Consider the following 13,084-nt stretch of genomic DNA (forward strand, 5'->3'; position numbering starts at 1 on the left):
AAAAGAAGGAAACTTGCCTGGAGCTACATGATCACAAGCCCCTACAGCAAGTGCCCCCCCTCCCAACAGTGCTTGTTGAAAGTGAATTCCTTGAGGGCAAAGTACTGGAGATGAAACATGCTTAAAACTATATTCGGTGCTAGATTTCAGCTTCACTTTTCCTTCTTTCCTAGGTTGAACCTCAAGGATAGTAACAGTCAGAGCACAGGCAGAAAATTTCTGGTGTTTCCAGGCAAAGGTGCTGTTTCACAGCAGCTGTGCTTGAGCACCTTGCAAAGACATTGCCTCAATATAACACGACTGTTTTTGCACAAGGAGCTACTTCAGACCATGACCCAGGGGGCTGGATTCTTTCTTAAATTTGCACAAGGAGATGACTCTTTAAAAACAGTTTGGGAGGGCTGCTACAACGCTGCTGCACTCACCCTTCAAAGAACAGGGGAGACACAGTGTTAGAAACGAGCTGGCCCATAGCATGCAGATGTGAAGCTCCTTTACATCCAGAGCCACAACGAGCTCATCTTTTCAGAAACACCCTGCCTGACTCCTCTGACTACACCACAAGGCAACATGGCCCCAGACCTACTCTGCCCACTGCCTTGTACAGCTGAATATTAAGACATTGAAGGAAGTGGAAAACTGTGGTTTGTTCCCTACATTGGTAGATGTGGAGGAAGGATTCGCAGAGCCTGCTGGTAAAGATGGGCTCAGGAAGGTCTCGGAAATACTGCTTCACCATGTCTGCCACGTCAAATGCTGACTGCCCCTCGTAACATACATTGTGTGGACTGCTTTCATTCATTTCTCTCAAAGAGAGAATCCTGGATTTGACACCAGATTTTCGGAACAGGCCAACCTGCAGGTAAAAGACAGAGAAAGTTGTCATCAGGAATCAAACCTCGGACAAACGTTGATCCTACAGTAGTGGGATCTGACACCAAAAGAGTTTTGTGTCATTAGAAGCAGAGTGGATATTCCTTCCCTGGCAAACCATGACTGATGATAACCCATGAGCTGGCTAATCTGATACATCTAAGACTTACACACATTGTCCAGGGGCAGTTGGCATTCTGAGAGAAATGACTATCTCACTTTTACTCTGAGTATCCATCTGGATTCAGACAAAAACCTAGATTTTGAAGTTTCCCAGAAACTTAGAATCATAGAATAGTTTGGGCTGGAAGAGAGCTTTAAGCTCATGGAGTGCAGCCTTTGTCCCAGCCCTGTCAACCACCAGACCATTTCCCTCAGTGCAACATCCACTCCTCTCTGAAACCCCTCCAGGGACCGTGACTCCAGCACCTCCCTGGGCAGCCCCTTCCAATGCCTGACAGCCCTGTCAGCAAAGAGATTCCTCCTCACATCCAGCCTGAACCTCCCCTGGTGCAACTTGAGGCCGTTTCCTCTTGTTCTATTGCTTGTCACTAGGGAGAACAGACCAATTCCTACCTCACTACAGCTTCCTTTCAGGTAGTTGTAGAGAGCAATAAAGTCTCCAGTGAGCCCTCTTTTCTCCAGGCTAAACAGCCCCAGATCACTCAGCCCCTTTCTCATATGAGATGTGCTCCAAATCTTTTTCTAGCTTGGTAGCCCAGCCTCTGGATCCTCTCCAGCACCTCAGTGTCCTTCTTGTAGAGAGGGGCCCAAAACTGGACACGGTATTTGAGGTACAGCCTCACCAAAGCCAAGTACAGGGCAATGATCAGCTCCGTGCTGCTGCTGGCAACACTGTTCCTGATATCCAGGATGTGACTGGTGTTCTTGGCCAGCTGGGCACACTGCTGGCTCATATTGAGATTTGACTTCAAAAAAGCTTCTGCTGAAAGTTTCCCTGTGTGCCCCAAAAGACAGTGTTTACACTCATCAGTTGTTAAGTGAATAGATGCCACCACCTCAAAATGAAATGCACTGGCTTCATAAGAAGCTGACTGCTCACACTCCAGGACCTGCCACCAAACTGCACTGTAACTTCACAGGATGCACAGTTTTGTACTTTGGCATAATATGACACACTTTTGCATTTGCAAAGTACAGCAAACAGCCTTTTCTTCAACTGCCGAGGCTCATGTCACAGAGCCTCCCATTTCTGCAGCTCTGCTACAGAAGCAGCAGATGTAACACATGCTTTCACTGCCATGCACACATCTCCACTTAGTGGATAAATACAGAGTGGAGAGACAGACAAATATGTTACAGGCGCTGCTCTAAACCATTTTATCTCTGCACAGTGGTACATTTCAGCTGAAACAAGATAAATTATCACATTAGCTTGGGCACTACTAGCAACCAGTGAACAGAGGGAGTAGTGACATTGTGTGGTAGATTTACCTCCTGAGGCAGCAGAGACATGCTGCCTCACCAGGAGAAAGCAGCTTGACTGCTTGTACCGGGAGAACTGACTGCAGAGGATTTCAGCGAGGCAAGGCACAGAAATACAAGGTACTTCCTCGCAGCCCACCTCCTCAGACCTGCACCTTCCTGCCTATTGAGAGCCTTAGGAGGCAAGAAAGTCCCTCACAAAAGCTGGAAGCAGAGACTGATTCCCTAGAGCAAAGCCACTTATGGAACAGAGCTGCTCTCAACTTCATACCTGGTCAAGAAAGTGGCTTCTTAAATAGTCCAGTGCTTGCAGTATCCCGTTAGGCAGGGGGTGGCTCGTTCGTTGGACATTCAGAAGCAAAGGAACCCCAAACACATTTTTGTCCTTGTAGTCAGAGGCTTTTACTTTTTTAATGAACTTCGGTATAGACCTGAAAACAAAACCCAACACAAGCAACTCTTTAGCTCTCCAGCACTGTTGCCCCTGCTGCTTTAGTTACATGCACGGGACAGGATTGAGTTACACTCACCACAACCCCAAATTCTGACACATACCATCGTAAGAGAGAGAGAAAATCACTAAAGGCAATCACAGGAGTGACCTCCTCATTTTCCCTTTAGGACACTGCAGGGCTTTCCTTCACCTCTTCCTATAGCCAATTACCAGATCCCTATCAATCACAAGATTTGAACTGATATTTCTAAGTCCTCTGAGTGACTGAATTGGTAATTGTTTTAGTTCCAACAACCGGGACTTGACGCTGAAGAGACGGATTCTCACCTCAGGTCCCGCAGTGCCTGCGAAGGACCTCTGACAAAAGCCCTGCAAACAGGGAAAGTTAAGGAGGAACCTGTAACAATGTGTTTTAAAATCAGTAACAACGTGACCACCAGCAAGGAGCCAAAGTGCAGTTCATAGCAGAGGAAATCCTGGGGCCATTGGAATAACCACAAAACTGCCAGCAATTCAACAGGATGAAATTCCTCACCTCAACACGCACAATCTAGGCAGGGAAAGAAACTGACCCAGTTACATCAAATGCTTTCTTTCCAACACAAGTTGTTTTGGTATCAGACAACTTACCAGTTCCAGCCCTGCTTACTGGAAGGGGAGTATCTGTCCATTAAAGCAGTGAGCTTCAGCAAAGCCAGCTTTTGTGCCCGGGCTAGCTGGGCAGCTGACTGGCTGTCAGTCTGGATGGAAAGGCTTTCCAAGTGCATGCTGTCTTCCACAGACCAGTGTTGTTTCCCATGCCTGCAGGATAAATATTGTTCAAGCTTAGGACTGTTTCCAGTGTCCCTGTTAGCTTCCTGCCTGCATCTATGAAGCACCTGACACTAAATGACCTGCAGCTCCTGAGCATCTTATGGTGAGTAGCATTCAAACAAAGTACTTCTCATCCAGGAGCTACTCTGGAGACATAAAATGTTTCAATAAGAAATACAACGAGTTACCCATGAAGTCTGACCCCAAATATCTAAGAGCTCATGCACCTTATGAGCACTCTGCTTCCAGAGTTCAGAGTACACAGAAATACTACAGTGCCTACAGACCAGCGGTACCTGGCACCAACCCAGAGGAAGACTTAAGAATATTTGGTTTAGAAGAACAATTACATTTTGAATGGAGAGAAACTATGGGGAAAGATTCCCAGGGAGCAGTTTACTAGGGAAACCCCAGGATGGCTGACCTGTTGGTCTTTTCAGCGTCTGTCGTGTATGTCAGGTCTACAGAACTGATCTCCTTGCCCAATTCACACTTGTTCTTCCCCTCAGTGGCCAGGAGGTCTGCTGTCTTATATTCTGAGCCTTCTGTCTCAAGACAGATTTCTTTAGGTGAGGATGGATGCAGAGAGGTCAAATCACTGGCAAAGTCCAAATCCCCATCATCTGCGAACTTCTCTGTCCACTGATCAACCAACTTTTTGAGGCAGTTGACATCTTCTATAACATGGTTCAGTTCTGAAAAAACATCATCATCACCAACTTGTGCTGCCTCCAAATTGTCAAGTTCAATGTTGGGCATGTTGTCATAGACACTGAGCCTGTTATCTGTGCGAGAAAGGGGGCTCCTGGGGGCTTTGGAGTCCTTGCAACTGCTGCTGCTCCTGCTTCTCCTGCACCCATGGAAACTCCCAGTTCTCCAGTTGACGGAAGAGTTGTCTATGGGAGACAGGGAACTGTTTGTAAGTGCTTTGGGGAAAGTGCCAGGTTTATGGCCTTGTGGTATTTGAAACATCTGGTTCATTTGTAACTTCGTGTCATTATTTAGGTTTTGCTGAGAGAGATCATTCCACAGCAAGAGCTTGCTGGAATCCAAGTTCTCTGCATACAACTCCCTTCCCTCACAGGGGCTTTGCGGTTTCACAGCAGGGCCTGCAGTGCTCACTGTGCTGCTATTTCCAGGCTGATTGCTGTTATTGCAGCTCTGGGGAGAAAAGGAAGACTTGTTCTTTGTCTGGATGCCAGAGAGGTCAGAAATATTTACACAGTTCAGCATCTTCATCTTTTCTTCATTGAGTCCTTCCAGAAGAACAGGTTCACTTATTATGGGTTTGGCCTTTGACTGACCACTCCTTAAGTTGCAACTCCTTAAGTGCAACTTCTCCATTTTCTTTAGAAGGCTCTTCCTCTTTTTATAAAATGACTTATCTGCAAATTTCTCCTCACTGATGATATTTACAGATTCACAGGGGGGAGGAGAACAGCTAAAGGTAGAGTCCAGTGAAGCCACCTTAACTGAGGAACATTGTGAAGAACTGGTGCTGGTTTCCACATCTTCAAAAGCTTTGGGGAAGCTAACAAGGTCACTGTCACCACTGCTGGTACTGTGAACTGAGGATACATCATGTTTCTCTCCATGATCCAGAAAGACAGTATTCTCGTTGCTGATGTTCTTCAGGACTGGGCTGCCTGGAGCTGATGCACTAGCACCTTCCTCTCCTCCTTCTAGGCTCTCGATACGAGACCATCTCTGGCTGCACCTCTCATACGTCCATTTGTTACTTATGGCACAAGGTTCATCATCTTCAGAGTCATCACTCTTGGAAGGGGAGGAAAAAAAAAGGTACAATTCAGGGGCAAGGTTTGACAAACTTTAAATTGACAAAATGTGAAACAAAAAAGGAGACTTCAATTTTCTGTCCTCTCCAAAACCCCCAAGACCAACACATGGAAATGTAATCTTTCAGTTCCTGAAGGTCTGCCCTGAGCTCTGTTCTGTTAGCTGAAAAACATGCTGACAAAACTGGTAAGTTTACCACAGGAAGGGACAACAGATTTGAAAGGCTTACAAGGCCTTTTCTAAAGCCAAACAAAAAGTCTTCCCTGACAGCACAGTAGAGCTTTCCAGAAGAACTACATCTTTTCCCAAAAGATGACACTATTTTCTTGCCAGCCCTGCAATTAATCCTTAGGACCTGAGGGGTTTTACAATGCTGATGTTGCCAGCCAAGATGTGGCTGTAGCTGTGAGGCAACAAAGCTGGCACAAAGCAGCTCTCCTGGCTGGCCATTTGGCATTGGCCAACACTCTTTGGATTGTCCATTTTAAAATCTTATCCTTCGTTCAGTCAAAAAGAGGGAAGTTTGACTTTCAGACCTTAAATAAGGTGTGAAACTACTTAGGAAAGTAACACAAGAGCTGGGGCCTTGGTGCAGCCATTGGACAGTAGTGTGTGCCACATTGTTTTTAAAACATGGTCCAAAGCCCACCCCTAATCTGCCTTACAAAGGTATAACGTGAGCCTTAGGGAACTTCAGCCTCCATCAATGTGTTTCTCAGTGTAAAATGCAAATGGAAATGCTTTGCAGGATGGAAGACAATAGCAAAGAAAGTACACCAATTCCTAATCCTTCACACACCTTTTAAAACCAGGGATTCGGAAATAATGGCCAAATACATTACCCATGAGAAAACAAACCATGTTTTACAAACCTGTTTCCTTTGATGGCTCACTTCCACTTTAACTGATGCACACTTGTTCAAGGTGTTCAGCCGTCTGGGGTATGAGGGGAAGAAAAAAGGCAGAAGCTTTAAATAGAAACTATTTGATTTCTTGAAAACAAACATGTGCCAAACTAGTTGTGAACTTCTCCTGAGGAGTCTTCATTATTGGTGTCAAAGACTGATGTACTGTTAGAGGTTCTCCACATATTTTGCCAAAACTAGTGCCAGCCAACAAGCCCAGAATGTTCACAGTTTCAGTTTTGTCATCTTAAAATTAGAGAAGAGGACCAGAGCTAATCAGTTAATTAAAAAATCATATTATAAACTTTAATGATTGTGACAAGCTACAAATGGATTTGAGATTTTGAAAGTGAAACAAACTCTGAGTGAGCTTCTTACAGTCTTTTAAAAAAGATGGCATTACCCCATATCCTTGGAAGGACTTCATTATCTTTATTAGCATTTTCATTGAAACTTGTGGAAAATCAATAAGGCCCCAAACTAGTCAGTCACTGAACTGTCAAACACACACGTGGCATTAATAGGGAGGCACCCTGACAGCCTTCCAGGAACTCTCAAGACAGAATTCACATCAAGGTGCAAAATCTACCCAAAGTCCGTTTGTAACTTCATGTCATTATTTAGGTTTTGCTGTGCATTAGAGCTCTACATGCAACCAGCTCAGCTCCTGTTGGTGCTCCTGTTGTTAGAAGAAGAATTTGAGTTCAGGTGACCTAACAACACAGAAAAGGACCAAACCACTTTGCCAGAAGAGGAACTTTCCAGCGCCTTAGGAGCTAGAAAGTCTTCCTGTGTCCCTTGGATTAGCCAAAGTGGCATGACGTGGATAGGCTGTAGTTCACTTCACCTGCTAAACAATCTGAGAAGGTTTCAAAAGCTGCAGCAAGTAATAAAGAATCCCTCTACACTATTCTTGCACTCTTACATGAGGAAAGTCAATGAGCAATGAGTTTGACTTTGCACTGATGTCACAATTTCACTTGTGTGCAGTGAACAGCTGTGGCAGAACAGTCATTTCCAAATGACATCTTTGCTTCTCACTCCAAAAAATATAATCAGGAAAACAAACCAGAAATGATATCTCTTGGGCAGATCATTTTTGCCATTTGCCTCGTGGGTCTGCTCTGGGGAAGCTCACTAGTCAGGGGAAATCCCTCCACTCAAACAAGCAAATCTGAAGAGCAAACTGTCCTGCTACCGTATACCTGCAGGGAAGAGATTATTCTTTCTCAGCCTGCAGACACTTCACATTACAGAAAAGGCAGATTTGATGCCCAGGATAACATCACTGAGACCTTGGCTGAAGCTGACGTTCAGGCACATGCTTACTTCAAATTCCTCAACCAACCAACTTTGGTAGTACTAAACCATGTGCTGAAGTGATTTCCTTCAGTCTCAACGTTGGTGACTTTTGTTAATCTATGACAAATAACTGTGGAGCCTGGAGATATTGAAGGTGATTCATAATTAATGTTTACCTGAACAAGGATTCAATCTCATCTCCATCTAAAAATTCATGGTCTTTCCTCACAGTTTTTACATCAATAGGAAACTGCATATCTGTGAACAAAGAAGTTGAATCTGAAATCCGAGTTATCATAGTAAAGACTTTGAGCTTTTGTCATAGGTGAAATAAATCTAAATCAGTTTCTATAGTTATGTATTCACACAAACACCCTTCATGGAAATGAGGGTCTGCTCCTCAGAGCAAGCAGCAGAATAAATGTAGGTGTCTGCTTGTTGTCCTTAGTTACAAGTAGCCAAGCCTTTGCTGCATTGCCAGGAGCTTGCAGTGACTAAGACTATAGCACCACACATCCAAAATTCAAGTTCTACTTTGGTTAGGTTCTCTGCACCTTCTTCCTTCCAGTACAGTACAAAACTAGGAGCATTTTACAGCAGCTTTTGCCAATGGCAAGGTAGCAGGCATCACGTCACTTATGCTCTTTGAGGTGTAGTGAGCCTGACAAATCATTCTGTGCTTGAAGCTAATCCACACACCAGCTGAAGAGTTCAGTGTTTTGGTTTCTGAGATGAGGGAACCACTGAGATTCATCCATATTTTCTTGGCTTTTTGAGCTTATTTTATCCAATCAAGTCAGGATACTGCATAAACAGTAAGGAAATACAGAGGACTGATTTTCCAGAAGCATGACAATGTACATTTCCAACAGACTGTAAGATTGACAGTTTATGTAATAAAACCTATCTAGTCAAACAGGAAGCATTTCCATGAGACATCATGTTTCATAGCACACGTCTTTCACATTGCCCGAGTTCCAGTTTTTACCTTTGCAATGAACAGAGGAGGAAGGAATGAGAGCAGGCACAAGTCACTCTCAGTGCTTTTAGTTGTAGTTCTTTGATAAAATCCCTCTTAAAAACAGATTAGCTTTTGCTACATTCCATGTTTGTAACAATAAACGTGTTTTAAAGGTGAATAATTTTAAAGGAAATTGTATCAATATTCTCAACAAATCCATGTATCTCCTCCACATAAGCAGTCTTGGTGGCTTTAAAGACATGAAAACCTGAAATTGCATGGTTTACCTGGCTGGCTGCTTCTGAGTATCTGCTTTAAAAACTTATGATAACATTCTTTTTCACAACACCAATAGAACAATCTTGCTCAAGATCACAGGCTGGAGAGCGTTCAATGAGTTTTGGTTAAAATCGGTGCGTTTGGGGGAAAAAAACCCCTCAACACCCCAAAGGAAGAGAGCCTGAGAAAATTAAAAGCATCTGAAAATCACAAAAGCAGAAATTTGACTGAGTTACAGTCAAACAAAGACTTGTTCCTTTACAGAATGCTACTGAGTCCATGCTAATAAAGATTCAGATCTAATTAAGATCTCACTTCTGCAAGAACACACACCAGCTTACTGCTTTTCTACAGGTTTGCATGAAGGTATTACAGAATTTGGAAGGGCTTCCATCAAGTGTCAGGTTCTGAAATATTAGTTATGTAAGCAATTCCATTTGAATTCAGTGTCAGCTACTTGGCAAGTCTTTGGAATCATACCTTTGAATAGCTGAGCATACTGGGGAAAGCCGGCAGCCCTCAGCCACTCGCAGGCTTCTCTGGCTTCAAGTTCTGCAATGAGAACCCCAAATCATTCAGTTACAGAGCTCACAAGGTTGCTTTCACAATACAAGCAAGCTCCTTTTATCTGGTGGATCCTCACAGGATTTTGGATATAAATGTTTTGTTAGTATATTACTAAAATAGGAAGAAATTCTTGTGTCGATGCAGTTATGTGCAGGGAGCTCTGGAGTGGTCATTCCAACACAGGGTAGGTAGCAAACATACGAGAGTCTCGATATGAGCACATACTTGGGATGTCATACATTGGTGTACATCAGCTACCCCTGAGATTTGGACAGGCAAGCATCTGTTACATGTCGAAACGAGTCACCAGAGAAGGGTGTACGACACATATGTCTGTGCCCATACACAGCAAAGTCCATTCATGCATTCCAGCGCTGAGAGATGGGTGATAAGACACAAACAAACCCTATAAATAACATTAAAATGCCATCACAACATTCATAACACTGGACACAGCCTAAGCATTCCCAGAACAAGAGTTCTCAGGAGTACCTGTTGCTAGGGTCTATCAATATTTATTTCCTTGCCAGCTACCCACGCAACTTGGCAGTCACTGAGGCACAGCAGATGTCAAGAATTAACTGCTCATTTGGTGACAATTCATAAAGCCCTATGGCCAACATTGTAACATTCCCACAGGAGCAGGAGCAGCATATAACTTCACACAATCACAGAACACTCACCAGATGCCTCAGAAACATAAACATGTTTAACACGAGTACACGCCAGCAGGCTCTCGACTCTGCAAATACTAGAAATGACTGGCTCTGTTGAAGAGGAGAGGATTCCCACACTCATTTTTTATCTGTCTGCCTGTACACCAGCACATGTGCAACAGACACCAACCAAAAGGCTCCTTTCAAAGTAACATTTTAAAACTACCTTAAAATCCAACTCGGTAGAGAGAAGTGTTTCTAAAGCACCTTAAGATGTAGCATGTTAGGCTAGAGGCACAGACCTCTTCCTTACAGCTATTTTCTTTACACATACAGTCAAAGTTGAGGATTCTGAGGCACTTCACATACACAGCAATTCAAATGCACTTCTTGCTTTCCTCCAGCTTCTCACTTCTAAGCCATCAGCACGACAGACTGGAGAAACTCATCCAAAAACTCACAAAACTTCCATGATTTCATTCTTCTACTTCTAAACTTTAAATTATTTCCATTATCACTTGATTCATCTGGACAATGCCATCCATAACAAAAGCTTTCCTACACAAAACTCCACAGCTTTTTCATCTGAGAATAAAGTGATACCACAGGATGATAAGGGTATTTCTACATAAAACAGATGCATGGCTCTTTTTTTTCCCCCCTACACTGCAGAACAGAAGCTAATTTCTTCCACAATAGCCTATATACACCATGCCTACATTTATTACTATACTCAGTGCCATAACTTATCATAATCTTTATCTTAACACAGCATTTACTGAATACGAAAACCAGGGGCTGATAAAACACAAATATTGTACTGAGAGCAAAACAGGAAAGAAAAAACCTGTAGCAAAGAGCCAGGAGGATGACCAGTCTAACACTAAAAGTCTTCACAAAGTGATTTTCACTTCAAAAGACCCCTTAGACTGGCTCAACTAGCTCAGATGTGGAGAAACTACAGCTGTCCTCATTCCAGACCTCACTTTAAATAGTCAGCTTGAGCCTGGGCACATCTTTCCTGAGCTCAGACAGGAGGGCAACTGGGTAAGGGTTGAAGCTTCCCCAGATCTCCACCTGTTAAAGGTACAACTCTATTTTTAGAGCAAACCAAGCATGAACAGTGATGCAAAGAAAAACAGCCTAGGAAATATTTCATAGCTAGTGGTGACATTTTCAATGAGTATGACTGAAAATCCAAAGGCATTCTGACACTTAGAGGTGGCCTCTTCCATAAGACAAAGACACAGGAGCTGGGGGAATTTTCCTTGCTGATGTAAATCTTCAGGCCTCCCAATACACCTTTGCTCAGTCCCATGCTGCAATGGCACTGCTGTGTTAGGAGACAACACGTGAAGCACTGAGAAGTTCCTGGCCTGCATGTTCACAGTTACTTAACATTAGATTTGCTGTGAATATTTGACTGCTAAAATAACTACCCAAAGGATCTTACAGATATCTCTATATTTCAGGGACATCTATGCTGTCTCCTCCCAATCCTATCAGAAATTGAAGTGATAAAGGGATAATGGATGCCCAGGAGTTTTACTCTGATGAAAGAAAATTCCCAGATGAGCCTGTATTACCCTGATAATGATCAATATCAGAAAGGAAATAAAAAGCAAACAAGAAATAGTTGCTCAAAAGGAAAGAACTGCTCTCCATGGGGCTGGGCTCAATGTTGACATGTAAGACTCTTTATGTGGCGTGTGCAGGCTGAGGAACAAGTAAAAACTCATTAGATAGTAATGGCAGAATACAGCTGAAGCAGCCCAGCATTGCCCTCTGTCAGGGACCCCAAAGAGTTCTTAAGCTCTGGCAATAAAGTTACAGAGATGTCAAAAGAAGAGCAACAGTTACTAGTAGTTACAGTCACTAGTGGTTACAGTAACATACTCACCTTGGGTGACAACAGACACAAACCCTGCCCTGCTCCATGGGCCCCAGTAAGCCTGGCTCTGCACAGGAGCTGCCCCTTTTCCTCCCCATTATCTACATCAGCTTGGCTGACACCTCCTTTTCTTCATCCACTTGGGTTTAAGACCTGGAGAACTGTATTTCCCCATCTGAGCAAACCCAGACTCCTTGGGTAGTTGGAAGGCAGATGCTACAAGGGGTATGAAATGCCTATCAGAATGAACACATGCACACCTAATTAACAGTGAAAAGACATCTGTGCTGAGATTTAGGCATTGCCTCTGAGATGTTTTCCTCACAAGAAGCAGCACTTTCCTGACAGCAACTGAAACCAGTGAGAAGCTGTGTATGAAACAGGCCATTCAATCTCATTACATGATGGCTGCAAACTTCAACTAAAGAAGTGTCAAATTGTACTTTGAGTGTTCAATGGTACTTGCTCCAAAGCAAATGGAAGGGTACAAACTTCTGTTTGAAAGCATCAGTACAATGAGTCTTATTCTCAGGATGCAGTGTGACTCTTCAGATGCACAGATCTGCTGCCAAAGCAGGAGTCCTGCTTCTCTCCTTCCCCTGACTGAATGCACTTACCCCTCCTCACCCACACCACTGAGCCCAGCCCAGGCAGCCAAACTGGCAGGAAAATTATTCACTTCTTTTTGTAAGATTGTGTTTGTGATGCTTTAGCTTTCTGAATCAGCTGCCACACATCCCAGTGAACACCAGTGACAAGACAAAGGTAATGGGTGGGCACAGGCATGGGAATCTGCAATTGCTCACCAATGGCCAGCAGCCCTCTGGGCAGCTCAGCATAAGATGGAACCTTAGCATCAATGTATCATTTTTCACAGAGGTTTCTCACTGTAGCTCTATTTCAATGTAATTTTTTTAGCATACTGCTAAAAACCACAGTGGATGCATTGTTTTCACTTCTATGTTCATCCAAAACAGTTTTCCCAGTTTCAACAGACTCACATGGTGATCAATTCTTAATTAAAGAGATTTGTGTTTAAGTTTGAACATCTTCCAAAACCAGGCCAGTGAGCAAATAGTTTGAGAGGTTTCCTTGCTGTTTGCAGCATCTCTATGTTAGTTATTCCAGAACTCTATTTGT

At 43.5% G+C, this 13,084-nt stretch overlaps 1 protein-coding gene across 7 annotated transcripts in view; it reads right to left on the reverse strand.

Moving 5' to 3' along the window:
* LOC104556730 (rho GTPase-activating protein 7-like) overlaps nt 1-13,084 on the reverse strand; it is a 53,242-nt gene that overhangs the window by 11,831 nt on the left and 28,327 nt on the right. For all 7 annotated transcript variants that reach the window (XM_062002659.1, XM_062002658.1, XM_062002657.1 and 4 more), the window contains exons 2-8: nt 9,311-9,382; nt 7,767-7,848; nt 6,256-6,319; nt 4,011-5,362; nt 3,404-3,574; nt 2,591-2,750; nt 658-856 (exon numbers count right to left, since the gene is read on the reverse strand). In XM_062002659.1, the coding sequence (XP_061858643.1) occupies nt 658-856; nt 2,591-2,750; nt 3,404-3,574; nt 4,011-5,362; nt 6,256-6,319; nt 7,767-7,848; nt 9,311-9,382 (2,100 nt within the window). The remainder of the gene's footprint in view (nt 1-657; nt 857-2,590; nt 2,751-3,403; nt 3,575-4,010; nt 5,363-6,255; nt 6,320-7,766; nt 7,849-9,310; nt 9,383-13,084) is intronic.

Source organism: Colius striatus, chromosome 9 (genome assembly GCF_028858725.1).
Source record: "Colius striatus isolate bColStr4 chromosome 9, bColStr4.1.hap1, whole genome shotgun sequence".
NCBI lineage: Eukaryota > Metazoa > Chordata > Aves > Coliiformes > Coliidae > Colius > Colius striatus.